Below are 24,776 nucleotides of genomic sequence, written 5' to 3'. Positions count from 1 at the left end.
GGTGTGTTCTCCAGTGAGAGGTACAAGAGGTCACAACAGCTGAGGAAGGAAACAAAGACAAACCGGCATGTTGAAACTCACCTGTTTTACGCTGTCGTCGGTTCAGCAAGTCATTGATGGTGGCTCTGAATCGTTTGGCTTCTTCCTCACTAGCGAAATTCAGACCCATCTGACATGTCTGAAAGGAAGAGAAAGAGCCAAATATGATTTTATTTATTTATTTATTTATTTATTATATATATATATATGATTAGGGGTGGGACTTTAACGCGTTAATTTTGATTAATTATGGGGAAAATAACGAATTAAAAATTTTAACGCATTTTAATCGCACTTTGCATCGTGGAACGTTTCTCAGTGCACGAGTTCCTGGCATACAGATTATATCAATGCACGATGTCAAAAATTCAGGGGCCGCATCGTTCGAAGGACCCGGCCGAAGTAGACCGGGTCCTTCGCAGCCCACGAAGACTGCAAAGGCCGGAAGTGAGCGGCTCGCCTTCATATCAGCGTCGCCTGCCGTCACCTCTGTGTAGCTCATGTCGCCTAGCAACCGTGAGTGCGAAGCACAGCTGTGGAAAAGCAGCTGGTTAAACAGAGAACGAACTTTTGCTCCTTTTTGTGGTTTGATTTTAATTTTATTCAAAATAAGCTGTTAAAGCAAGCATAACACATTTCAACATCAAGGAATACAGCTGAGCGAATTATTAATTTCCAACTATATTAAGTGCGACATTAATGTAGAATAAAACCATCCAGTTATGATGCTTAACTTTAATTTCAGGAGTTTGGTCTGTGTAGTAGACTGGTGGGAAAATAAACAAAATTCTGAAGTTTAAGCTTATGTATACTGATTCATTCATCAACCAAACTTAAATTAATATTTATCATGTTAAATATTTAAATGTGATTAAAATGCAATTAATTTCAATTAATTAATTACAAAGCTCCTAATTAATTAGATAATTTTTTTTAATCGAGTCCCACCCCTAATAATGATATGATATATGATTATAATATAATTTTCTCTAAAGAACAGAGAAAAGGCACAGCATTAATTCTCCACACACTGTAGGTGGATAAATACAAATTTGACCAATTATATTTAGAAATAAAAACAGAAATCCTCATTTTCTACTCATAAAGTTCTCTAAAGAAGGCTAAGCAGCTGCTGTGGACATTCAGGTTTTGAAGTAGTCAAAGAAAGAGTTAAACACTTACGTCTCCTGCAAATGAAATGAAGTAGGGTCTCGAGCTGCTGATGTAGAAGTTGTGGTAGAGTTCCTGTTCAAACATGATTTTCCCTTCCTACAAAAAACAAAGAAATGGAGAAAAATATTCTTTAAGTTCAGAAACAAACATCTGCCTTATCCTCTGGTTACAGATTAACTACAGTTTAAATTCATACACCCAAGAACTTGGAGAGATTTAAGAGTTGGCTGTTTTTGCAAGAAAAATACATGTTTTCCTCTGGTCTTGATTAGATCTTCAGACAGTGATGCATTTTTGGTATTCTTGAACACACCTCCAAAAGGAGCTTTCCATTTAGTTACATGAAGACAAACACCAACTATCATGTAACTGCAGCATATATTCAGTATAAGCAAATAGGACTGGGCCATTAATTTAAATTTCAATTACTAATTTGACTTTCAATAATATAAAACCATTTTAATGGGATAAAACAATTAATTTTTGCATTCATTTTTACTATGAGGCTTTTATTTTGTTAAAAAAAAAAAAAAAAAAAAAAAAATCAAGCACAACCCTTTTCTTTACAGCAGTACTTCACGTCAAGCCAAGACAAGAGAATAAAAGCACTTTTGGTAAACAAAATCTATCTCGAGGAAGAAAAAGTTATTAAGTGTTTTTTTTTTAAATAAGTAAATAAAAATAGGTATCTCAGGTTCCTGGGTTCTCTCACCCAGTCCATGTGCTGGGTGGTTATCCGCCTCACCCTCTCAGTCCCCACAGTTATAGTGCAGGTCACTTGAGGCAAACAATTCTGCCACCTCCTGGGCTTTTGGCACCCTGTGGTGTCAAAATACCTGCTAATCTGGGCCATAAATAATATAAAAAATGGATGTAGCTTAAAAGTGAAGCAAAGTCCCTTAAATCTGAATTCTATTTAATGGCCACCAGGGGCTGATATCTGTGGTTGCAAAGAGACATCTCGTCTGATAGAGGTCTACGGCTTTCTGACATGACCTCTCTAAGTACTTTCCTGCTGAGTTTATGGGCCCAGTCACTCATTTTGGCTCAGACTGAATAGTCCAGATTAGTCACACAATGTCCAGAGGATATTATCCAGGGGAACATCAAGGAGTTCCCAGGCCACCTATCTCTCCAGCATGTCCTGAGCCTGCAACGCGGCCAACTCCTGGAGGACATGCCAGAAGCATCTCACCCAGGAGGCATCCCAGGAGAGCATTATGTGACCATAGTTCAGGGTAGGGACGTAGATCAACCAGTAAATTTGCAGCCTTACTCAGCTCTCTCTTCCCCACAACAGACCAATGCAGCGTCCGCTGCCGCAATCCATCCTCCGCTCCCCTCTTCCCTCATTTGTGAGCAAAACCCCGAGATACTTAAACTCCTCCACTTGAGACAGCTCGTCCCTGACCTGGAGTGGGCACCTTTTTTGTACGGCTGAGGACCATGTTCTGACCATTCTCATACCAACCACGTCACACTCTGCTGCAAACTGCTCCAACTAAGGCCTAAGGCCAAAGTGTTGCAATTCAATTTAATTTTATTTCTATAGCATCAAATCACAAAAAACAGGTGCTTGATATTGTAAGGTAAAGGCCCTACAATAATTACAGAGAAAACCCAATGGTCAAAATGACCCCCTATGAGCAAGCTCTTGGGAAGGAAAAACTCCCTTTTAACAGGAAGAAAACTCCGGCAGAACCAGGCTCAGGAGGGGCAGTCATCTGCTGCAGCAGTAGGGGCTGAGGGGAGAGAGACAAGACAAAAGACATGCTGTGGAAGAGAGCTTAATAATACATTAATAATAACTACTGATTAAACACAGTAAAATGAGGTGAAGGGGAAAAAAATGCTCAGTGCATCATGGGAATCTCCCAGCAGCCTAGGCCTATAGCAGCATAACTAAGGGATGGCTCAGGGTCACCTGATCCAGCCCTAACTATAAGCTTTATCATAAAGGAAAGTTTTAAGCCTAATCTTAAAAATAGAGAGGGTGTCTGTCTCCCGAATCCAAGCTGGAAGCTGGTTCCACAGAAGAGGCGCCTGAAAGCTGAAGGCTCTGCCTCCCATTCTACTCTTAAGTATCCTAGGAACCACAAGTAAACCAGCAGTCTGAGAGTGAAGTGCTCTATTGGGGTGATATGGTACTATCGGGTCTTAAAGATAAGACGGGGCCTGATTATTCAAGTCAGTGTATATGAGAACAAGAACTTTAAAATCTATTCTGGATTCAACAGGGAGCTGTGAAGAGAAGCCAATATGGGAGAAATCTGCTCTCTCTTTCTAGTCCCTGTCAGTACTCTAGCTGCAGCATTTTGGATCAGCTGAAGGCTTTTCAGGGAGCTTTTAGGACAGCCTGATAATAATGAATTACAATAGTCTACCCTAGAAGTAATACCTGGGTATCATCATGCGTAACAATGAAAATTTCTGAAATGCTTTCTAATAATACTGCCTAAGGGAAGCATGTACGAAGGTAGGCTGAAAAGTTCATAGGTTATCATAAGAAGGAGTTATCATACAGTAATTAAATTTAGCATGCCTTAAATTTAAACTTTACTGATGCCAACTGCATCAGATAAACCCACATTGGATATAGAATTGAGGACTTGGAAAAGCAGTACTAGAGACATTTTGAAAATGAAAATGGACAAAATGTGGCACTGTGGTGTTATCAAATGTCTGCAGAAAAAGAAAAAGAGTTAGCCCCCAAGGACATTCATGCTGACATGGTTGCTACATTAAGGGATGTAGGCTGTAAGAAGATGATTTGAAACCTTTACTAGTGCTGTTTCTGTACTGTAATGAATTCTGAAATCTGACACTCGTCAAATAAACCATTCCTCTGCAGATGGTCAGTTTGCTGTTTTACAACTACTCTTTCAAGAATTGGAGGGAAAAGGAAGGTTGGAGATTGGCCTATAATTAGCTAAGAAAGCTGGGTCAAGTGATGACTTTTTAAGTAATAGTTTAATTTGTGCCACCTTAAAAGCATGTGGACAATTTTGGGCTTCCTATTAAACATAAAATCCCAGGAGCTTGTCTTGTTTCTTGTCTTCATAGACTCACAGGGATAACAAACTGCCATGTTGCTTAAGGAATGTTTATTAACAATAGCTGCAAATAAACGTGCATCTTATTTTCGGAGCATCATAATACAGACTAGAAGGATACAAACTCCATATTGTCATCAAGTCACATGGTCCAATCAACCAACTGTAGGAAGAACCATTATCACAGAATATTACATACATAATAATATCCAACTGTTCTGCAGATTTATTTTCCATTTGAACATGGTGTCACTCACCTTGATGTCAAACACTTTGATGAAGTAGGATCTCTGGGGGTTGTCTTTGACCAGACAGGCCACTCCACAGCACCTCTTCACCCAGTTATAGCTCCGCTCAGCCCCATACACCTGGACCACTGCCGAACACAGGGTCTGATGCACAGAGAAGATGGTTAATATCATCATTTGTGTGATTCATTGAAAGAACAAAGAAAGCTACAGTAAAGAACGGGTTAAGTTGCTGAATTTGAATCACTTTATCTCAATTTAGGTTTCTAGACTTTACAGACAAATCTGGTTCTTTAGCATAAACCTCCAACCTCCATTTATAACAAACAGACAGGAGGAAACGTACACAAGGCAAAACCTGAATTATTAGGCAAACACTGAGACCTTTGGAAATGAACAGAAAATAAACAAATATATCCAAGTCTGACATGACAGGAGGACACTGAAAGCACACTCATTTATTTGTAAGGTCTGGCTCAGTTGTATTGATGTAGTCAGATTAGAATAACACAAAACAAGAATGTCAAACTGCTTACTTTACATTCACATCAGGTGAACCCTGTAGCTCATATTATATGCAGATTCCTAACATCAGGAGGATAAAACGTGAAACTAATGATTTACTATGTTACTTCCTTAATATCCACAGTGTTTTAATCTTCACAACAGGAAGAGTCCGGCTGCTCTCCTCAGCACTGTACTAGTTTTCAAACGGCTCCAAACTGTTTGTGGGTTTGAGGTTTCTGCACTGTGTTTTATGCTCTTCCATGATTCCTCCCTCTGCAGCAGAAACTAGGGCTGCTGAAGGAGGTAAGAGGAAATGTCTCTGTTCCTTTTCCTCCTCTGTGCATTATGAGCCCAGGTCAGAGAAGAAGGCAAAAACACTTTTCAGCATCAAGTCTCTGCTCAGCATCACACAGACAGGTCAAACTTTTGCTGTAAAAAGCATCATTTAGGTTCTAAATTCTTAAAAGAGGAGAAGAATGCTGCAACAAATACAGACACTGATTCTGCAGCTTTCATCAGTTCACATCTTAGCATCTGTTAACTATGAACCCACAGGGCAATATCTCCTGCATGTTATATATCAGCAACTAGACTGTGCCCTGTCATAGCTCCTACTACTATGACTTGGTGCTGAATACATGCACAAAATTTATCAGTCACTAGAAAGACACTTCTGGGCACCAAGGCAGTTAAGGCTGTTAAGTATCATCAGGGTTCTCGCCAGAAAAAGATTTCAGCCCAGCGAGTGTGTGTGTTAGCATTAGCTTGCAAATACTAACTGGTGGACGTGGAGGAACTCGGTTTTTTCACAGATTATTTGTCTCATACTATAATATCGTGGCACTGTGACAGTTCCAACAAATATGTAAAAAACATTTTTTTATGAAAGTTACATACTGCAGCTTTAATCTGTATAAGAGATACTTTTGTGGCTTTAATTCTTACTGTCAATGACTGTTTGCCATTTTTTCAGTTTTACGCATTTAGCTATGTGGTTTTGAAATAGCACCCATATTTACAAAGACTGTTGTTGGTTTAAGAACAACATAACTTTATGTATTGTTTATGAAAGGCAGAGAAAAGTAAAGACTATTTTGATTAACTATGAATAATTGTTTTGGGGGCGCTATGCGGCACGGAAGGGAGTAGACGCGTCCTCTAACTGCTCCGAGAGAATGTGATCAAATTTATTTCTTTCTGTATATTCTTGTGCATGGTGACGGTCCTGGTACTTCTATAAACTGTTTTAAGAGCCACTGCTTCAGTGTAACGCTCCACAAATCTTTCAATATGACTTCTACTCGTCCTAAACAAGACACATTGAAGGGAGGCCGCAAAGCCCAGACCCCTCCTGACCCAGGTATGCCGATAGCATCAGCTAACACCGTCGATGCTGAAATGCTAAACACAATGATGACGTCCCTAAAGAATGATATCTTCGAAAAGATCGATGCTATGTCCGCTGGCTTGCACACGGAAATCCACTCGGTGAGACAGGAGTTTAAATCCTCAATTGAACCTCTGCAACGCATGTTAGATGCTCACGAACTTGCTGTGAAGGATCTGGAGCAGGCTAGCACCGATCACAGCGGCCGAGTCACCGAGCTTGAGACTGCTCTAAAGGGGCTAACTGCACAGCTGCAGCGTCTGGAAGACAAGTGTGAGGATTTGGAAAGCAGGTCACGGAGGAATAATATTCGGGTGACGGGCATCTCGGAGGGGCTCGAAGGGCCCCGTGCTACTGACTTTATGTCACAGCTGCTACAGGATTTGCTGGGCCTACAGGAGAAACCCCTCCTTGACCGTGCACACCGCGCTCTACGGGAAAAACCTAATGATGGGGACCCTCCTCGTCCTTTCGTTATTAGAGTGCACTTCTTTCATGTACGTAACCAGATTTTGCAGCGCGCAGGAGAAGCATCTCCCCTGTACTACAAAGGCAAACGTGTATCGCTCTTCCCGGACTTCACCGCTTCTGTGGCCAAGAAACGGGCAGCATTCGGGGCAGTCAAGCGCGCTCTCCGGTCTCGCTCTGATGTTAAATTTGGCCTTTTCTACCCAGCGATCCTCAAGATTACCATGCCAGATGGGACGACTCATCGCTTTGAAGATCCTTTGCAGGCGGCGGATTTTGTCAACAAAAACTAGCAGGACACACACTAATCCTACAGTTCCTCCTTCCTTTGAAATGTCATCATGCACATACTTTCTTTTTTTTTTTTTTTTCCTTCTTTCAAATATTGTGCATAGATATGGGGGTTTGTGTGTTTTCTTCTTTCTTAATATGGTTAAATGACAAACACCGTTAATTGAAATGTCACATCACTCTCAGGTAGCACAGGGTTTTTTTTTCCCTCTTTTTTTTTCTTTTTGAAATTTCTTTTATTTTTCTTCTACGGCTACCATGGAGCGCTTTTGGTTGCTGTTGTGGTTTTTAGGGCTCGCATGCATCTCACTTGGGAAGATGCCAGTGCAGGGGTTGGGTTGGGGTTTAGTTGGATGGCAATATCCTGCTTGTGTAATTCATTTCATTGTATTTGTGTTTGTTTTTTGTGTTTTTTGTATTCTTAATAGGTACACTCATTGTCCAGCCTTGTCACATCTCTGCCTGTTAATTTCGCTGACACGTCCAAGTTTTGATACCCATGATGTATGGCCCAGCCTAGGCTAACTGAAAAGCGTGATGGTGGTGCTCTGAAGTTTATTAGCTGGAACTGCAAGGGTCTTAACTCCCCAGTGAAACGTACAAGGGTCTTACATCATCTTCACCATCTGGGAGCTCAGGTAATATTTCTGCAGGAGACACACTTGAAGCCATCTATTCTCCCCAGACTTAGGGGTAACTGGATTGGCCAAACCTATTACTCATCTTTCCATAAAAAGTGTAGGGGGGTTGCAATTCTGTTACATAAATCTGTACCATTTACATGCTCAGATGTTGTATCTGACCCATATGGTAGATATTTAATTCTTACTGGTAAAATGCATAACACTCCGGTGCTTCTTGTCAATATATATGCACCCAACCAGGACGATGCAGGGTTTTTTAGACACCTCTTCTCTATCCTCCCAGACCTGTCATCCCATCTTCTCCTTATGGGTGGAGATTTTAACTGTTGGCTGAATCCACATCTTGACCGCTCATCTACTAAGTCTGTAAGCCTCTCAAATTCGGCCAGTGCTGTTAGAACTTTTATGGAAGACTTTGCTGTTTCTGATCCCTGGCGATTCTTTAACCCCTCACATAAAACATATTCTTTTTTCTCTCCTGTGCACCATACGTTCACCCGAATAGATTACTTTCTAGTTGACAATAGGATACTTCCATCTGTACTCCCCGACTCATGTTTATACGATGCCGCAGTAATTTCTGATCATTCCCCGGTTTGTATGTGTATTCAGTTTAAAGCTAGTGTCCAATCAAGGCCCCCTTGGCGGTTTAATGTACGTCTGCTTTCGGATGAAAAATTTGTTGAGCTAATCTCTTCGCAAATTGATTTCTTTCTAACGATAAATAAAACCCCTGATATATCCTCTGCTGTGTTGTGGGACACCTTGAAGGCTTATATAAGAGGCCAGATAATCTCTTATACATGTAATGAGAATAAAAAGAGAAAAGATAAACTGTTGAGCCTGTCTAGACGCATTTTGCAATTAGATAATCTTTATGCAGTCTCACCCAGTGCAGTCTTGTACAAAGAACGCATAACCTTACAGTCAGAGTATAACAATCTTACTGTAGATCATGCTGTTGACATGCTTCTTAAATCTGGGAGCACATACTACGAACACGGTGACAAGGCTGGAAAATTACTGGCTCACAAACTGAAGCAGGTGTCCTCTTCCCACCAAATTTCTCAAATTCGCACATCATCAGGAATTACAATAGATCCAATAGAAATCAACAACGAATTTAAACAGTACTATGAATCCCTTTACACATCGGAAATACAATGTGGTAAGCAAGACTTTGAAAATTTCTTCTCATCTATTGAAACCCCTGTGGTGCACCCTCATAAGGTTGAGGATCTGGAGAAACCGATAACTGCCTTAGAGCTCGGTAATGCCATTACCTCCATGCAGACTGGTAAATGTCCAGGACCTGACGGGTTTCCGGTCGAATTCTTTAAAAAATTTCAACACAAACTGATCCCAGTATTGCTTGACATGTTCAATGAATCATTTATAGCACACAAATTACCCCATACATTAAATCAGGCTTCTATTTCTTTAATTTTAAAAAAAGGAAAAGATCCATTGGACTGTGCCTCTTATCGGCCAATCAGCTTATTAAACGTTGACTTTAAAATACTTTCAAAAACACTTGCTAAACGCCTTGAAACTGTTTTACCGTCTATTATCTCTCCTGAGCAAACAGGCTTTATAAAGAACAGACATTCCTTTTTTAACTTGAGGCGCCTCTTCAACACAATTTACCATCTTCCATCTTCCAATGTGCCACTAGCCGTGTTGTCTTTAGACGCAGAAAAGGCATTTGACCGGGTGGAATGGCGATATCTATTTTTTACTTTAGAAAAATTTGGTTTTCAGAATAATTTCATTTCATGGGTGAAAATCTTATATTCCTCTCCCCTGGCATCTGTTAGAACAAATTATGATCAGTCATCATACTTCCCTCTTCACCGCTCTACTCGGCAGGGCTGTCCCTTGAGCCCTCTTCTGTTTGCGCTGGCTATTGAGCCTCTCTCAATTGCCCTCCGTAGCAACTCAAAAATTTCGGGTATTTTCTCTTGTGGTCTGGAGCAAAAAGTATCCTTGTATGCGGACGATCTTCTTCTTTATATTTCAAACTTCTCTGTTTCCATTCCAGCAACTCTCTCCACTCTGGACTCCTTTGGCGCTATTTCTGGTTATAAGCTAAACTTGGGCAAAAGTGAACTCTTCCCCTTGAATAAAGCTGCAAATGAGTATCCGTTAGAGACCTTGCCTTTTAAGATTGTCAAGCATAGTTTCCTCTATTTAGGTATTCTCGTAACCTCCAAATTTAGGGACCTTTATGCAGCAAACTTTGCCACCCTTTTGACTCGTACAAAGATGGACTTTGAACGCTGGTCTTTACTAAATTTATCTATCGCAGCCCGTATCAACACTGTTAAAATGATTATTCTCCCCAAATTTTTGTATCTCTTTCAATGTGTTCCTATTTTCTTACCACAAACTTTCTTCTTAAATCTGGATGGCTGCATATGTGACTTTATTTGGAGTAAAAAGCCTCCACGGATGCGTAAGCAGCTATTGCAAAGACCTAAATCCTTAGGTGGTATGGCTCTTCCTAACCTTAGATACTACTATTGGGCAGCTAATCTTAAAATATTACAGTTTTGGCTTCACCCAAATTTAGGTGCTTCCATCCCAATATGGCTATCAATGGAGGCCAGTACTTGCCGACCAGTATCTCTGTCGGCTCTGGTTCACTCCCCTATTAAATCTGCCACTGACCTGTATACGAAGAATATAATTGTTAAGACATCTTTGAAGATTTGGAAACAATTCAGACGTTTTTTTGGGCTTCAGTCATATTCGTTGCAGGCCCCAATAACATCAAACCACATCTTTTCCCCATCTCTAGTAGATGGCGCTTTCACCGTTTGGTCCAACTTAGGCATCAGATCATTTAATGATTTATATATGAATAATGTCTTTGCTTCCTTTGAGCAATTATCCCAAAAATTTCTCCTCCCAAAGCAACATTTTTTTAGATACTTGCAGATTCGTAGCTTCGTCAATAACAGATTTCCTGGTTTTCCTGCTGAGCCCCCAGTTTCTTCTTTAGATTTTTTTTTAGACCAGTCCCATCTTTGAAGGGTATGATCTCATACATTTATATTCAGATTTACTCTTTGGATCTGACTCCTGTGACTCCTCTCAGGAGGCTGTGGGAGGAAGACCTGAAGGAGCAGATAACTGACGATATGTGGAATAAAGCGCTTAGAAAAGTGCATGAATCTTCTATTTGTGCTAAGCATGCATTTGTTCAATGTAAAATAGTACATCGTGCACACCTAACGAAAGCCAGGTTGTCAAAAATGTTTCCAGATGTGGACTCTGCCTGTGACCGCTGTGGTCTGACGCCCGCAACCCATGCTCACATGATGTGGTCTTGTCCTAACCTGAGATCATACTGGGGAGAGATATTTGACTCGCTAACTAAGACTGCCGGAAAACAAATTATGCCTGCTGCTAGTATCGCAGTATTTGGGGTACCACCTCCTTACATACACCTGTCTCCTCAGGAAGAAGCTTTTGCAGCCTTTGTCTGCTTATTGGCCCGACGCCTAATTCTAACAAAATGGAAATCTTCATCACCACCATCACATACCCACTGGGTCAGAGAAGTCCTTTACTTTGCTAAATTGGAGAAAATAAGATTTATGCTAATGGGCAGAGAGAATAAATTGAGTGCAATGTGGGATCGTTTCTATGATCATGTAGGGAGACTTGTTCTCCCTGATGTCCCGGATTGATGCATCTCACACTGTAATGTTGAAACGACAGGCAACCTGAAAAAGTATTTTATTTGTTTGTCTTTTGTTTTGTTGAGGGTATTTGCTTTGTTCCTGAGTTTGTTCTATTTGTTTTATGTTATGTTTTGGGTTTTCTTTCTGTTTGTTAGGCCAGGTTTGAATCTTTATGACACTTATTCTGTTATGCTTACATGTTGGCTATTTTCTTGTAAAAAACAATAAAAGTTGTTGGAAAAAAAAAAAAAAAAAAAAAAAAAAAAAAAAAACTATGAATAATTGTTTTACATTCTGTGATAAATGATCACCCAGGAGTATTAAATAAAGATGGTTAAATTTATTTCAGCTCTGTGTGTCTAATATCTAGGTGTTTTTATGGGAATGTGGATCTTTCAGATCAATTTGAGAAGAGATTTTGATCATGTTTCACAAATTTTTGTATCATTGTCTCGGGTTAGGTGGTCTTGACTACAGCTGAAATATTTGTGACTGCATTTTTTTGGTTGGTGAATCAGTAAGGGTATAACAGTACAAAATTCCATGGTTCAGTTTATATTGCAGTACAGAAGCCACGGTTCGGCAAATTTGGGGTTTTACATATATGAAATGGTTATTTCTGGTTCAAATGATGATTTATGTGACTAAAACAAACTTTACTTATAACTGTACTTAGAACTTCATTATTCGTTGCAAACAATAACAAAATAAACTTTCAATTAACATAAAAGCCACATCTGACTAGAAAATTGACTAATGATCAATTGATCAGTGTCTCCCACATCATATGAGAGGTCTGTTATTGTTTCACTACTAAACCTCAATGCAACACATCATTCTTCATAAAAAAATAATTTATTGACAGCATAATTTTAAAATGCTGTGAACTGTCTGCCACAAACCACTTGGTGTTATTCTTTTGAATGTAAATTTTTATGCTCTGAAAGCTGCACTCCAAAAACGTGTCTGCACCTTTGAATAAGGGTCGATATCACTATAAATTACTTTTTGTGTCCTCATCAGAATCAATAAATTAGTATTAACGTGTTACAAAATAAATGTGGATGCACTGACACACAAATCAGTACAAGAACAAGTTTCTTAAAATGAATTTCACAAATTTTATACCATTTTCTTTGGTTGGGTGTATCTGCCTTTGCTAAGTCCCACATGCTGGTCTGCTCCTTTCAAACAGTGTATTAGAAAAAAGTATTAAATTGCACAAAATGAAAACGCTTTTTAATGTTCTTATTATTCTTAACAAATTCTTGGGTAAAACAAACCATTCTGGGGGTTTTTTTGTCTCTATTTTTATTATTTTATATAACATTTTTTGCACGTCCCTAAAACTACTGTCCACCCTGTCATCGTGGGGTTATTGCCCCTTTAAGAAACCAACTAATGAAATCAGTAACATCAACACCCCAAATGTGTCTTTCTTCAATGGAGGTTGAAACAACTGCTGCAACTACAGTGAGTAGCTACACTTATATTTCCTTATTTTCATGTCATTGTGTTTGTAGTTAGATGTTGTCAAGCTTAAACATGTCCACCCTGTCAGAGGAAAAGCTGATGAATAGAAAAGGCTTTTAGAAATTTAAAATGTATTTTGAAAACAGCATGTGGTCTCCTTCAACAATCAATAACTTTGCTAGCTGATGGTCTACCACATGCTTCTTAAATGCTAACTTCATCCAAAAATGTCCACCCTCTCATTGTCCACTCGATCACTAAACCCTGCATGACAGTCAACTTTGTATTGCATAGATGGGATCTTTTTGTTTTTTTAACATATTTTGACAAGACTGTGATAATTTAACAGTTCTTTGAACTTTTTTTCTCAAATAAGGCCCACACTGCTAAAAAGGGTCAGTCATTGGTGAGTTTTTTTTTGTCTTTTCAGAGCAATGAGTCCAAGTGGAGCAGAGGCAGCAAGACAATATCGGGCAAGGCAATACCATGATGCTGACCCAGACAGAGGAAGAGATGGCATAAAGACTGAAACACTGGAAAGAAGAAGGGTATCACAGACCTTTGAAGACACAAGCAACTTGCAGTTATTTCACTATTTTCAAAAGCCTTCTTTTACCAGATGAATATTATTATTGAGCAAGGGACAAACTAGCTATCTGAAAAGGTGCATTTTATAACCATGTTGTTATAAAATGTATTTATTTTCTTTTGACTTTGTCCTTGACAGGGTGGACATATTTTAGGATGTTTTTATTATTTATCTGCTTGCAGTAAGTTCATAAAAAGTGTGGGAGCTTGACCATCATGCATTTACAGCCTAAGGTCACCTTGATACAATGGATGTGAAATTGGTGGATCATTAGTGGATACTTTTATGGTGAGTTAGGAGCTGAACACGACTGTTTATATGTTTTGTTTTTTTTTAAGTATATTAACAAAATTGGTGTCATGACATCTGTAAACTTTCTGACATCTTGAATTTATAATAAAGTGCAACTTAAAAATATGCAGTCATTAAAGTGACTTTAAGTCTAATTAAATGACTTTAAGTCAGACTTAAAGTCATTAAAAGTCACTTAAACCTGATGGAATTAAAGTTAAAATATGTCCATTTAGTTTATTGGGGTCAGCTCAGTCAGAAAACTGTTTCCACGATGCATTCATGACAACTCTGCCCCTTAGATCATACTTGGGGCAATAGTCAAAGCATGAACTGTACTCGGGAGAAATTGACAGTTTCAACAGCAACAAAGATACCAACAAAAACTGAATATCAAGTTGGAAAATCTTAACTTTACAGAATTCACAGTCTAAATGCAATTTTATTGGTATTCTTCTAATGTCCTGTTTTAAAGAAGGCAACATGGGGTTTGTTGTTTTGAGTCACCTTTTCCCTGACCCCACATCCATAAAATTAACACTGGTCTAATACACTTTAATTTGGTGGTTTGCTCACTATACAGTACTTTGCTAAAATCTCTAATTTATTTATATTTTAAAGGAAACAAATGCAGTCATTTTTTTTAAAACGTGCAAACATACATGGAAATATAATATATAAGATTAAAACAGAGCTTCATAGTCAACATATGGCATTACAGATGCAGCCACTTAAAATTGCCGCTCCCAGAAGGCTGCCAGCCGCTGAAAGTCCACCCTCCTTCTCCTGGGGCAGATCTACTTTCCAGCATGAACACACCCCTTTCCCTCAATTGCAGAGTGTCACCAAGAGATGACGCTTTCTTCACACAAACTTTGACTTCTGTGATTCACAAATGTTTTGTTAACATTTCAAGCTTAGGTATTTTCACTGACTAAAACATAGGTACTAGCAATGGTAGCACAAGATTTGAAAATATAAACTAAATGGATAAAAGTATTCGTCAGTGTGACCTTTCACACATTTTCCACTGCAAATCACTGAAATTATTCCTTGCAAACATTCTGTTCAATTTTTTTTCAGTGAATCTAATAACTAAGTAAGTAAATAATAAAGTTTTAAAAGAAAAAGGAAGGGCTGTGCTGAGCAATCCAAGCTGCCTCCCTGTTCAGTCTCCTGTTAGCAGTGCCACGAATGCAGCGTCGGGCTGCACTTTTATCAATTATAAAATTATTTTAAAAGCTAACTACTCAAGGTAGCTTATAATGTGTCACTGGCATTAATATGAACACCCATCGCCTCTGCGATGTCCTGCTTCTGCTGCCTGGTGTCAAACCTGATTTGCATGGCAGGATTGTCCCAACCGTCCTTCCACCATCAGACAGGTGTGCCTTCTCATAAATGTGTAGATAAACTGATTGATATGCATGAATCCAGCTTTTTGGAATACAGTTTGTTTTTTGGGGTTTTTTTTTTTAAGCCACTCAAAAAAGGCACTTAGCAGTGGGTTTTATAGAGTGATGAGCACAAATTGGAAATTTTTGTTCTAATTATCATCAAATATGTGTGGAGAAGATCAGGAGGGAGGTGCAACAGTGAGGTCTACAGCTGTCTGCAAAACAGTGCAGGTTCTGTCATGGTTTGGGGCTGCATTTCAGCCAGTGGTGCTGGAGATCTTGTCAAAAATCATTTGTCAGCACAGAAAAGTCCCAAACACACTTGCATTGCAGTAAAAGCATGCCTGGATAGAAAAACATACAATGGAACACTAACAGTCATGGATTGGCCTCCCCCGGCCTTGAACATTACTGAAGCAGTGTGGGAGCATCCTGACAGTGAATGGGACAAAAGGCAGAAACATCCGAAGAGCTTTGAATGACTTTCAACAAGCCTTCAACAAAGACTACTTAAAGAAATTACAGAAAGTTGCCTCATAGAAAGCGCAACTTTAATTTACAGAAAAAGACAAAGTGGTTTGTGGCAGGTTGTCTACTACAGTTTAAAATTATGCAGTCCATACATTATTTGTAAAACTGGTGATAGAACATCTAACGCCCTGCTAATTCTCTCCTACCTGTCAGCATACACAGTTTGACTGTTAATTTATCTGGAAAGCCGGCACAGGATTATTCCCGTAGTTGTAAGAGCCAAATCTTTGGGTCCCTCCCCTAAAGTAGCTTTTCACTGAGTCTTCACCCTAAATGTTTTGACCAGACCTCCACATATTTCTGCCATATTTCTTTAGAGCAGAGTACACACGTGCCATTCACTGACAGAACTCAGCAGTAATCAATTCATGTTTGCATTTCGAATTTACTTTTTGTTTAAAAACAGCAGTGCGGTCAAATCATCATTTCATGCTTTCATGTTCATTAGTCAGCGTGCACATCTACTTTACTGGCTGCGAGCAAATATTTATATCAGTGTTTTACAGCAAGGTTCAATATTATGATTCTGCTAGAATTATAGAACCCCTGAGCAAATTTAAAATGTACAGCTGTAAATGAATGCGCTTCCATTATAACTGCTTCTCCTGGTGGATACACAAGGACATTACCACCAGTTTTCCTAAATGCTGCGTAGGAGCGTTACCACTCGTGGTCGTACTGCCCACGTCACACGCAGGGGATCTCAGTTTGGCCCAGGACCCACCAAGGTCCCGGCAAGGATCAGCCGGTCATTTTAAGTGGCTGCATCTGCATCATTATTCAGCACAGCCTGAACTCTCTTATAGCATAAATCAAAATATTAAATTGTAACCTGACAGGAAAAAAAAAATAAATAAAAAAAAAATAAAAAATGGAGGACTGAACAAGCAACATCCCAGCAAACAAATTCAAAATTAGGTTCTCCCAGTATCAGACATAACCTACACATCTGCTTTTGGATCTGAGGGATGAGAGGAACTTTGTCTGCAAATATTTTAAAAATTTTAAATACAATTTAAATTCTTTTAAATTGTATATATTTATTGTATTAAACAGAAATAGATAAAGAAATGTTCGCTGGAAATAGTTTTGGTGATTTGCAGTGTATCTTGCAGTGCAAAATGTCTGAATGGTCAAACTGATGGTAAAGTTTTATCCATCTATTTTATATTTTCAAAACATAACTAAGTTTTTTTCTTTCAGAAGCAGATAATATTTAAGCAATTTGAAACTATACAAGTCAAAGTTTTTGTGCAGAAAGCACCATCTCTTGACAGTGTAATTGACTCAAAGTGGTGCGTTTATAGTGGAAAGTAGATACACCCCAGGAAAAAGAGGGGGGACTCCTAGCAGCTGGTAACTGGCTGACAGTTGCCTTTAAGTGGCTGTATCTGTACAGCCAATCATTTTTTGGTAAATACCAGACATCATTTTTTGGCAAAACACCGGCTAATCAGCAATAGCTGGTTATAATCTGACATTATGCTCAAATGTCCTGAAAGTCACACTTTCCTCAGATAAACAGTTTCATTACATTCTCACATCATATGAGAGTTTATTTGCTAACTGTCCGAGTCATCCACAACATTAGATCCACCTCCAAGAAAGTTGCAGCAACACGGGCTAACAGCGGCCAAATCAGCAGCACTTAACTACAACAGAAGCGGTTACGGACAGAAGTCCTGGAAATCCTCAACTCACCTCAGTATAGCTGTCAGCGAACAGAAGTGAGCTTCTCTGACTCACTGACTTGTTTCAGGCTCTTTTCACAAAGATTTACAGCCTCCTCCAGAGTAAATGGAAGTGGATGCTTCATGAGGTAAACAGTGATCTTACAGTCTACACTCACTGGATAAACACCGGCCAGAGCGTTTGAGGTGACTTGGGATGTAAAATACAAAATATTTCATTAACACATATGTTTTTTATTCCTAATTTACTGCTAAGTGTTTATTATTAAAATAAGTCAAAATATAGTTTGTACTAAAACCTTTAATACACAAACAACAGTAGAAACACACTGGCAGGCCGTGGTCATTAATGAGGAAATGTAAGGCTGCTATTGGGTACAGAGGGTTACAGAATTCTTTTTTTTTTTTCCTGGTACAGTAACTGTGTGATCTGTTACACCTCTATGAATAAGCCCTGAAATATTTAAAGAGTATCAATAAAAGGAACTGACTGAATCTGATTAATGTTAAAGTGGCCTCCAGTCTTTATCTCCTTATACTTAGAAAACACAGATCCAACTGTGATGAAGTGGAAGGAAACAGCGCACCGCAACAACTACTTGCATTTCCAGCAGGAAAACACCTTGACATATTTTCCATGAGGGTCATGAAAAAGAGGTTAATAATAATAGCTTTAGAGGTCCAGGAGACTACTGTGCTTCCAAGTTTTGGAACAGTTATAATTAAGAATTGGACAAAAACTTTATTACAAATCAGTTTTATAATCGAAAAGGTGACATCTTTAAACTGCTTATTTTGTTCGACAATGAAATAAAAATATTCACTTCAATGAAAAAATAAATAAAACAGAAAAATCTATACTAAACTCAGATCTGTTTCAAATTACTTAAGTAAACTGAAAATATTTTGAAATGCTGCTTTATTAATGACTTTAAATAATTGTAGGCACTGAATTTAGTTTTTAAAATTTCAACAAAATTCTCATTTGTTAAAATACCTCAAAATCTGTTTTAGTTTTATTAGCAGTTTAAGTATGTAATGGTTACTGATATGGGAGGCGAGGCAGTTTTTATCTTTTGCAGCACAATACTGTGGCTTTCTGATCTAGATTGTGCCACACTGTACTAGTACCAGTACTGTATTTATACAGAATGTAAGCTTAATATCCTGAAAACATCAAGTACATTTTGCAACTCCTGTAATAATTATTACTACAGTTGTATTTTAAAGGAATTTATTTAATTGCAAGTATAAAAAAGAACCTGTGAGGACAACTCTGTATTGTGAATTTGCCATTATAACATTTGCATACAGCTGATAAAGACATAAGAATAAATTTGCTGTGTCCATCTGATAAATAAGCCACTCTTCTTTTACCACTGCTCCACCAACCTCTGATAAAAAATAAAAACTTTACTCCAATATATTTACGGGGTTCATTACCAGGAACCAACTTAAACAATGCTGACAGTGAGAAAAAACTGTAAAAATGCAGTGTGGGAAACCAAAACAATGAGCTATCAGTCAATGTACCTGCCGATTTCATCGTTTTCCTTGATATCAAAGTGTATATCTGTATGCTTGTTTAAAAGATTTTTTTCTTTCCAGTAAAAAAATAAAAGTTGTATTATAAGTTATATTTGTCGCTGTTTTTTTTAATCCCTTTACCATATTTATCCTTACCTTTTATTTATGAATACCTGCATACCTTAATGTTTGTCTTATTTTTTCAATTTCAGCTGGAAGGAGAAACAAATGCATTTCCCATACAATGTGAGGTGAATGCACCTGCGCCTATTTTAAAGTTGCAGGTGGTAAACAAACGGAGAACTTACGGCGCATTTCCTGCCCAAGTAGCCGAACAGGCACTCGTTCTCCTGAGGGGTCAGCAGAAGGGAGCCGACATTAACAGCCATGCGGGGCGGCCGATGGCTGTTCATAGCGCCTGGTTTTTGTAGTCAACCCCGAAACTATGCAGTTATCCTTGGCAAGGGCTCTACAAACGGTAGTAATTACAGAAAATCCATGCGGGCTCCGGTTGCTGTGGCCTGCAACCGGATCATCTCCGCGCAGTCCGACTCCGAGCAGGAGGGCGGAGGAGGAGATGGAAACGAGCTGTTTTCCAGTCTTGCTCCTGCTTAGGAAAAACCTCCTATTCTCCCATTGATGTTAAATATAAAACCAAGGACTCGTTAGGTGTCCATAGATGGATAAACACTGAACTTTCATTCGGAAACTCCAGCAGCTGCAGCACTGATGCATACATACATCCAACATGGCAGCAGGAGGGGAGGAAACCACTCTAAGGATACCACAGAGGGGTGTTGCTTTTAACAAATTCTGCACGTAGCCGCTATAGTATGGATAACATGACCGGAGAACCCGAAAGATGTGACACAAACACTTAATTAAAGGTAAAACTCAGCTGCGTGTTTATGTTTTTTTCCCCCAATCCGTTGTAAAGATAAAATGTGGTTGCTAACAAAAATGGTTCGTGCGATGTGGCAGCAATAATGCAGCTCTGCTGAGCGAAAAGGAGGGGGAAAGGGGAGTTAAGGAGCTTTAGCACGTGGAGGTGTGGAGAATAATACAATATGTTTATAATAATAATAATAATAATAATAATATCATCAGTACAAGGAAACAAATGAAAATCTTTATATATTTATTATGAGCCTGAAATGCTATTGACTAAATTGTGAAATAACCCAACATTATTCAAGATCTATCTTTCAATCTATTTATCCATTGATGATTATATCACTGTAGCACAAATGCCTTCGTTTAGTCCTGTACACACGCTCACGACACTTGCTCCACAAAGGTCTTTATTTTCCTCTTTACACATACACACACTCTTGTCTGCATTTGAGCTCCATGCTGCCTCTCCATCCCACAGCTACTGCATAAAAACCTATATACAGAATCAATCTCAAGCCAGGCAGCTGCACGCTCCCCATCCTCCTCTGGGGCTGGTCACCTCCACGAAGTTCAGAGTGAACGGGCAGTAATAGCTGGCCGCTTCACAAAAACACGGCTCACATGTTTGGTATTGGGATGCGGGCAGGATGCAATAGTTACAGTCTTCTCTATTTGTAGATGCACCTGCTCACTTCCCAAGTGGTACCCCAGATACTGTACTTCCCTCCGTCCAACCGTGCACTTCTTTGGGTTGTCCGTGAGTCCTGCCTGGCTCAAGGACTCAAACACCCACACCCTGGCCACCCACAGCACATGCTCCACCCAGGTGTTGTTATGGATGAGCACGTTATCTAGATAGGCGGCAGCATATGCAGTGTGCAAGTGCAGCACCCGGTCTATGCGGCACTGAAATGTGGCCGGAGCCCCGAACAAGCCAAAAGAAAGTATCACAACTTGGTACTATCTGTATGAGGTGGAGAAAGACGTTTTTTCACAGGACTCTGGAGACGAGGGAATCTGTCAGTAGCCCTTGGTCAAATCCAGCGTCGAGAAAAAGCAAGCTGTACCCAGCCAGTCCAGAAGCTCATTGACCCAAGGCATGGGATACACATTGTACTGTGACACCTCATTTACTTTGCGGTAGTTGACACTGAACTGCAAAACGTTGTTGCGGGGACTTCATATCCACTGTCTGGGCCGGAGTGAGATGGCTCTCAAAATGGAGTGAGGAGGGAATGGCCAATTTTGGCACCTCAGGCCCCAGCTCATCTCCCTCTTTGATCAGGACTAACAGAGAAATTGTACTTGCACTACAATCTTTGCAGAAATTCTGTGCCGCTGCACTGCTTCACGGCATCGGGTTGAGTAATCCGTGCACTCCAGTGAAATGGCCCGATGAGGTCCATGCCAATGCGTTCCAACGGAACCTCCATCAATGGTAGTGGGTGTGAAGGTGCTTTTGGAATGGCCACCTGATTTACTAGTTGGCAATCTGGGCAGGAAGCATACCATGGGCGCACATCTTCCTGGATGCTCGGCCAATAAAACTGGGTCATTATTCTGTCCAGAGTCTTTTCATAGCCCATGTGGCCAGCCATTGGGTTATAGTAAGTTGCCTGAAAGACTACTTTCCAATGGCTCTTGTGCACCAACAACTGGGTGTGCTCTTCCCCCGTGCGGGTGTTATGGCCCCTCTGATACCATCTGTCCCTAACTAGCACAAAATAAGGGAATGACTGTGCGGCATCAGGGCGCACCATCTGACCATCATTTTATCACTTGGTCAAAGGCTGAACATAGAGTGTCATTCCAAGACTGCTCCAGTGGAAAATTTTCCATGGAGGAGGAGGGTGTTGAACAACCTCGCATCACATGCATGAGTGGCACACAGAACCCACATGTCCCTACCGGCCGTGATTGCACCCCCCCACATCGAACCAAGGGGTGGACCGGGGTCTGCACATACCCCAAGTCTAGCCTGGTGTGTACCCCCTTGTCAGCTTACCAGAATGCTGTACATACCTCCTAGACCTGGGAATGGTGCTGGAAGGCAAGCAACCCAGATCACCTGCCCCACCTCCATCAGTAAACACTTCCGGCAAAAGTGTCCCAGTCGCCAGCACTTCCAGCAGTTCTGCCCTGTCCAACCCACTACTGGCAGGAGGCAGCGTCCATTGCTGCTCCAGTGCGACTGCCGCTTCTAGGTCCCCGAGTCAGCAGCAGCAAACCCTGCCTGCCACAGCCACTGGGAGCCCCTCCAGGAAATGCTCCAGGACTACTGCCTCCAGCAACCTGTGCCCCCCCTGTGAAGGTCCTGGCCACAAGCGCCAAGATGCTGTACAAAGGCAAATGGATGTCCTCAGGGCCCAGCTGCAAGCCCTGGAATCAGCAGCCCTGGTCCATCACCATCCACCTGGGGGATGTCACTCCTGGCTCCTGGGGGAAGACTAAGACCGCTTTTTCACCGACGGGGTTCCGGTGCCAGTACCAATATTTGAACTGTTCAGCGGTTTTTCCACCACGAACACACTCGGTGCTCAGCTGAAAAATGGGTTCAGCTCGGGCCCCGCAAGCGAGCTGGTCTCGAACCAAAAATGCGTGACAAAAGAGGCAGAAGAGCGTGACTCTGGCATCTCAGCATAAAGTTTTCTACCGTATTACATGTGTATTACATGTGTATTACATGAGAAAAGGGAAGCTATTTTCACGGCTGTAAATTAGGTTGGGCCCTAAGGCTGAACTTGCTGCTTTGTATCAGTTCATATCACAGATAAAAGGATGCAAGGTGCATACTTGTCATCTGGCTCGTAATCGCTGTCTGTGTTTACCTCTGTGCTGCACACAGATGCTGCAGTAGTTTTGTTTGGACCGTAAAATGTGTTCGCAGCACAAGAAAGGGAAGCATGTTTTCCCCACGGTTGCGTCGGCTTCCATGTCCAGACGAGGACCACACTCATACATAAAGGAGCAGTTCACAGAAACGTGGTGGAAACGCAGGCTCGTTCTGCGTTTTGTTGGTTCATTGAAACCGACACCAGTACTGGCATGATCATCAGCACCTCGGTGGTGGAAGAGTAGCCTCAGAGTTGCTGTCTGGGCCTCTCCTGACAGCAGCAGCAGCAGCCGCATGGCCCACTCATGTTCCGGCCATCTGCATGCCTCCGTCGTGGCCTGGAACATGTCCAGGAACATGTCCGGGAAGGACTATGGATCATCTTCCTCCCTGATCTTGTGGAGCACAATGACAAAGGGGAGGGGGGCAGACGGCAGTGCCCAGGCCAAAGGCTCAGACCAAGCCAACAGGTTGTCCACCACCTGTGACTGCTGCTCGGCCTGAGCCTGCAGTGCTTCCATCTGATGTTGCTGCACTGCCATTTGCTCCTGATGCATGGCCGTTAGCTCTGCCATCATCTGGGCTTGTGCCTGCGCCGGCAGTGCCTAATGTGCATCCAACATACCTTCTGTTGGGACAGTTGCGCGCCACTCCCAGCGAAAGTGTCCCAGCCACCTGCACTTTGGCTGCAGGCACCCCAGTTGTCATTCCCCCACCGGGGGCAAGCCCTCCACCAGGAGCGCGCCCTGATGCCCCTCCCTGACCCCACTGCCCCACCTCTCCCCTGTAGCCATGCCCCATAGCTCCACCCCGGAAAAGTCATAGCAGCCCCGTAGCACCCCCAAGAAAATAGCTTGTGTCTGTGTGTTGAGAACTGAAAAAACAAATGGTCCTTCACAGCACCCTTAGTAAAATGCTTAGCACCTGCAGAAAAATATTTCTGGAGCCGCCACTGGCTGGAAGTCTCTATTGCTGAAGGAAACTGCAGAGTTGGATGATACTTAGCAAATCCCAAATTTCCCCTCTGTGGGACAATAAAGGCTGTTTCTTCTTCTACTTCCCTATTATTTCATTCCGACAGGTCACTCCTTTACAGAAAAAAGGAAGCTCAAAGGATAATTTTGGGCTTCCTATTAAACATAAATTCCCACGAGCCTGTGTTGTTTCTTGTCTTTGTAGACATGTTGCTTAAGGAATGCTTATTAACAATAGCTGAAGGTAAACGTGGGTCTTATTTTCAGAGGGATCCACACTCCCTAGGCGTCAAGTCACATGGTCCAGATTCAGGTGCCTTCAATGAACCGTAGGATCAACTATTAGAGAATATTACATACAACAACACATACATGTGCCGGACTGAAATTTTTTTGTGGCTAGAACCCTTGATGCCATATGGTGCCTTTCAAGTTCTTGTTGAGGACCAGTTCAGCAGCATAATGTGTTGGTTCATTATTGTTTAAGAGATATGGACATCAAGATAGACAAGGTTAATGCTCTGTTGTGACAATCAAATTGACATAAATTAACTTTTAAGGCTAAACAAATTAAATTTTGACATTTGTAAGAGCTGAGGTGGTAGATGCACAAATACAGTTCCTGTCAGCCTCATGCAGAACCAGTCCTCATGCAGCAAGGTTAAAGTCCATGAATGGCATTAACATGAACACTAATCTGTGGACTAGCTGCGCCCACATTCTGCAGTATAAAACACTGAGCAAAGGCCAAAGGTCACAAATTTAAAAGAAACACCCTGCAAGTGTTCTCAAGAAGCTGTAGTAGTGGTCTGTCTTGAAGGTCATGATGAATTGAAAACTTTTGATAGTCATAGCTAGGTCTCAAGAAACACTGGACAGATTTGCTAAAAATGTTATAAAAACATGATTTGAGTGTCTTAGTTTCAACAGATGGTGAAGAATGTGAAGGAGGGGAAGGTGTTGGTGCCTGAGGCAGAAGAGATTTCCAGCAGAAGGGATGATGGAAAACCAAGATTCTTTTTATATGATTCCTTTTCTTTTTCACTGTTGGATTTGTCAACTTGCTTATTGAAAGTG

At 40.8% G+C, this 24,776-nt stretch overlaps 1 protein-coding gene across 3 annotated transcripts in view; it reads right to left on the bottom strand.

Annotated features, from left to right (window-relative positions):
* Positions 1-19,759, bottom strand: part of wasla (WASP like actin nucleation promoting factor a) — a 61,018-nt gene extending 41,259 nt beyond the window's left edge. For all 3 annotated transcript variants that reach the window (XM_030732479.1, XM_030732480.1, XM_030732481.1), the window contains exons 1-4: positions 19,307-19,759; positions 4,523-4,657; positions 1,222-1,308; positions 82-178 (exon numbers count right to left, since the gene is read on the bottom strand). In XM_030732479.1, coding sequence (XP_030588339.1) covers positions 82-178; positions 1,222-1,308; positions 4,523-4,657; positions 19,307-19,411 — 424 coding nt within the window. In that variant the 5' untranslated portion in view covers positions 19,412-19,759. The remainder of the gene's footprint in view (positions 1-81; positions 179-1,221; positions 1,309-4,522; positions 4,658-19,306) is intronic.
* Positions 19,760-24,776: the final 5,017 nt, after the last annotated feature.

Source organism: Archocentrus centrarchus, chromosome 6 (assembly GCF_007364275.1).
Source record: "Archocentrus centrarchus isolate MPI-CPG fArcCen1 chromosome 6, fArcCen1, whole genome shotgun sequence".
Taxonomy (NCBI): Eukaryota; Metazoa; Chordata; class Actinopteri; order Cichliformes; family Cichlidae; genus Archocentrus; species Archocentrus centrarchus.
This window is presented reverse-complemented; position numbering and strand designations above follow the sequence as displayed.